Raw genomic sequence first — 4,670 nt, forward strand, 5'->3', positions numbered from 1 at the left:
GCCATGCCTTTCTATCTAAAGGATATTTTGTCCATCTATGTTGCTCCAAACATGTTTATTTCAAGTTTAGAGTAAATGGTTAATGAAGTAAATGGGTCAGTTCCACAATGCCTAGGCTAGTCATATATCAAGTGAAAATAAACTTACCTCTGTTCTTTTTATAGGTAAAAAACTGGGTTAAGGAATTAAGAAAAATGTTGGGAAATGAAATCTGTTTATGTATAGTAGGTAAGTCTTTTTTAACATGTGATTCTAATGACTGAATCGGAAATGTTTCTTTTGATTAACAGCATCTTCCAAACACTGCTTTGACAGGTTGTACATGTGAAGGGGTAAAGCTTATGTTAATTTAATATTTAAAATGCAATTGGAGCTAGAAGTTTCAGTAGATCACACTGAGGAAAAGAGTTTTTAATGATATACCATGTTAGAAGTGCATGGTACAGACACCTGCAGACTGTAGTTTAACAAAGAGAAACCTAGAACTCAAATGTGTATTATCCTTCTTGCAAGTACTCAAACATCATGTTTTTTATTGTTCTCAGTGGCATAGACTAGATGCTTGTCTGTTTTCATAATCAAGTGCTTGGGTGGGGTGGAGTGGGTCTTAAAGCTTGGATATTTCAATGCAAACAGAATGCAACAAATACTGGGTTTAGATTTAAAATTGGATCTAGTGATTAAAACACTTTCAGGAGGACAGATGTATGGATAGTCTACAAAAACTACCTCTACAGCACAGATAAGCTGCTAATAAATTGCAAAAGAGTAGCAGAAGGCTGAATTGGTGGATTATGTGGAGGTTTTTACCTATCCTGATCTCTCTGCAGAAGTAGAACTTCGTCTTCATTGCCTGTAAATGTTTGAGTGAGAGGGCATTCTTAAATCATACTGTTGTGCTCCAAGTTGAACCTGTGTAAGAGTCGGTCTTTACTACGACAGCTTGTAAGAACATGATAGGGTACAATGATTACATGACTGCTTTCTTTTTGGGTAATTTTGGAGCGCAAAGACTTGAAAGATTAATTTGTTTCCAACAGGTAATAAAATAGACTTGGAAAAAGAGAGGCATGTTTCAGTGCAAGAAGCAGAAACGTAAGTCACACCAATTATTATTAGAAACAGTCATTGCAGAATTATGCTGGAGTAATAAACTTGTGATGCTGTTAACAACTGGCAGGCATAAACCAGCAGTGCCTAGCTGGCTGCTCTGTTAAGTGTTCTGTTAGTATCTGAGTCCCAGAATGTCCTTACTGACCAAAGTGTAACTTGAGAGTTGTACACGTTTAAAGTCAACGTTTGCAGTTCAAATGCATTTCTAGATGTGAAATTTTCTTTTATTTCATCTAGTGTTTTTCACCAATCATGGCAGTTTTAACCACATAATTCCCTTTTTATATTAAATCCTCATGTGTAGATTAACTAAACTTGGAATAAAACCTCTTGTGATCATCTTTTTGCTTCATGTAAAGTGGCTTAGAAAGATGGAGTTCTTTAGTACAATGAAGTTTTGTATCTACATTCCTATAGGTATGCTGAATCTGTTGGAGCAAAACATTATCATACTTCAGCTAAACAGAACAAAGGAATTGAAGAACTGTTTCTTGACCTTTGTAAAAGTAGGTATTGTCTATTTGGTAAAGAGCTCATTCACAAAATGCTCAAGGCTTCAGAATGTGTAAAACCATATAGAAAAGCCTTAGTGTAGACTATTACTAAAGATTTATTTTATCTCAGTCTTCTTCAAACTACTTATGTACTGTAACGGCTATGGATGATTACAATATTGCAAATTCATGCTGTACCCCAAAAATGTCTTTGTCATTTGTTGGAGCACCGACTGCTGTTTCACTCAGCATGTGTAAAAAGTAACCTCAAATCAAACTTCATGTGATTGGTCTCACTGTTGCCTGCTTGAAACTCACTGTTTCAGCCTCTTTCAAAAATCTTCTCAAATGATGTCAATTACAAATGATAAAGTCAAAAGTTGTAATGATGCACAGCTAAGCAAATGGTAAAAATCATGGAATGTAGGATAAAAACATTGTAACACAGGGAAGTTGTCCTATTCCTTGTGTTCTTATGATACAAAAATTTAAGCAGAACTTCACCTGCATGTCTGAAGAGTAGGCTGGGTTTTTTTGGGGGGTGGGATAGTATATGTGTGGGGTTTCTTGTTTGTTTTCTTTTTTAACAGGATGTTCTTGATAAGTAGTATATGTGTGGGGTTTCTTGTTTTTTTTTCTTTTTTAACAGGATGTTCTTGATAAGAGTGGGTAAATCTAGCTTTTGCAGTCACTAACTCCAGAACATCTGAGCATCTAAGCTCTCTCTTAGTCAACAGGAGCTGCAGGATGTTTGGTGCTTTAGGAAGAAGATTTAAGTATGTTCTTGCAGCTATGCTATGTGATACCTGAGTACTTACTTCTGCATACTAAATAGGAGAAACCAGTCTTGCTGAACTTTGTATCTGTGCGTGTAACCCAAATAGATTAAGATCTCAGTCTTGTGTGAAAATGCAGTGGAATGTGATCTAATATATTTCTTCCTTTACAGGAATGATAGAAACTGCTCAAGTGGATGAAAGAGCAAGAGGCAATGGTTCCAGTCAGTCAGGAATAGCAAGGCGAGGTGTACAGATCATTGATGATGAGCCACAAGTACAGAGCAGTGGAGGGTGCTGTTCTTCTGGATAATTATAAAACTGTGCATCACTGCCCTCTCGATATGAAGACTGCCATATTCCAAGTCACGCATTCTTTACCAATGGAGTAATAGGATTAACAGTATTTAAAAATAATCATATGTAACACTGCAGAGACCTTAAGTGCTAAACTAGTGGCGTCTGTGACCAGAGAATTGGCATTTTCTACAGTGGTTAACAAAGCAATTACCAATGGCCTTTTTACATATTTTTCTTTAATGAGGAATAATATGCATGTAGAAAAGACCTACTTAAAGGCTTCATTTATATTCTTTTAAATCAGATCATTATTTAATAACTTATATACATTGTTGTTGGAATGGTATACGTTTTTGCAGCTCTTTGTATTTTGTGGTAGATTGAATTGTATCACTTCTAAAATGCAAATTGATTTTTTTTTTTTTTTTTAAATTAGCAGATATCTTAAGTAATATTTTTGCAGGGCCTCCACAAGCCTATAACTGTCAACTACTTTGATATATTCTGTTCATCCTGTATGCCAAGCTGGTAAAATACATTGTAAATTACATATTAAATATTTTATCTGCTTTTACAATTGCAGATGCAGAAATATGTACATCAGTCTTGTCAGTGATTGTGAAGTAAGTCAGTGAAAGATGCAAGCTTTTCATGTGTACTGTTGAATTGCTCATTCTATTCCCCCTACCTGAAAACAGCTTGTTTTGGTACATTCATAGCTACAGCATTTTTTTTAAGCCTTTTCTGGCAAGCAGCAGTATTTAGAGTATCCCCTTAGTGGGAAGAGAATGCTCCCGTAGACTGCTGTTGAACATTGAGAAGTTTGACTCCCAGCTGAAACAGTTGGCGCATGCATATATCTTGCCTCTGCAGTTACTTTGGCCTCTCAGAATACCCCCAGAAAGTCAAAGCAACTTGAGCCCTCATCTCTCTGGGTAAACCAGATGCATGGGAAACTCTTAAGCTGCATTAATACATTTGTGTCCCAAGACAGCATTATAAACTATTAATGAGCATAATTTTTTTCCCCGTGTATTGCAGGGCTTGAGTGAACAAATGAATTGGCGTTACCTAGAACTGTTTCTGATTTGGAGTGATTAAATGGAAGATATGAAACTTGCCAGATGCAATTGTAGCTTTGGGGATACTAAACAGAACTGATCTTACTCTTGACTTGCTCTTTCTCTTGTAAAACATTTTGAGGCCCACTTAAGTTTTGGGAGGAGGGTTTTCAGAAAAAGTGTATAAATTACTATCACAAAGGAACACAAGTGGTGGTAGCTGAAACTTCAAAGTGTTTTGTGCTCTGACTTTTTTTTTTCTACTTAAGTTGTCATGCTTGGAAAAACAGTAAAGGTGATGTCTATGACACAATATTCCTTGGCCTTCCTTTTTCTGAAGGGTAGAATTAGTATTGCATATGAATGCATTGAATGGTGTGGGTATGTTCTGATGTACAAAAGCAAAAGGAGTAGTAGTAACTAATCAGTCTGACGTGTAAGAGAAGTGTGCTGTCTTCAATCTGATTTTTATTTTCTCTGAAATAATAGATGGCTTTGATACAGACTGGTCCTGGTGCATTTTTTTACCCTTTCTGCCTAAACTGGTGTAGATACTTTGTCTTAAGCTACCATTGCTGTGCTCTTCTGACATGATTGTATGCATGGTGGACATAGGTGATCTGTTCACGCTAGTGCAGATAAAGTTTCTTGGCTGCACAGAGCTTTGGTGGGAATCTAAAACTAATGATGATATGTGTGTATATGTAGCAACACCATTAAGTTAACATTCTCCTATTATATCTAACTTAACAGTGAGCCTTGCCAAAGTGGAAAAACAGGTCAGTTTGACCTAAAACCAGTACCCTCAAATCCATACAGTTAGATGAAATTCAGTCTTGTAAGTGATACAATACTGATACGAGGAGTGAAATTGGCAAGAGACTATGTTCAAGACTGGAGTCTCCTCATAACAGGAGTTCCAGATT

General features: G+C 36.3%; 1 protein-coding gene across 1 annotated transcript in view; it reads left to right on the forward strand.

The window, feature by feature from the left end:
- RAB21 (RAB21, member RAS oncogene family) overlaps window positions 1-3,701 on the forward strand; it is a gene marked incomplete at its 5' end in the record, with an annotated part of 5,423 nt that extends 1,722 nt beyond the window's left edge. The window contains 4 exons of the mRNA XM_009709336.1: window positions 165-228; window positions 1,041-1,095; window positions 1,531-1,619; window positions 2,557-3,701. Coding sequence (XP_009707638.1) covers window positions 165-228; window positions 1,041-1,095; window positions 1,531-1,619; window positions 2,557-2,696 — 348 coding nt within the window. The remainder of the gene's footprint in view (window positions 1-164; window positions 229-1,040; window positions 1,096-1,530; window positions 1,620-2,556) is intronic.
- Window positions 3,702-4,670: the final 969 nt, after the last annotated feature.

The sequence above is a fragment of the Cariama cristata genome, unplaced genomic scaffold, assembly GCF_000690535.1.
Source record: "Cariama cristata isolate BGI_N322 unplaced genomic scaffold, ASM69053v1 scaffold5371, whole genome shotgun sequence".
NCBI lineage: Eukaryota > Metazoa > Chordata > Aves > Cariamiformes > Cariamidae > Cariama > Cariama cristata.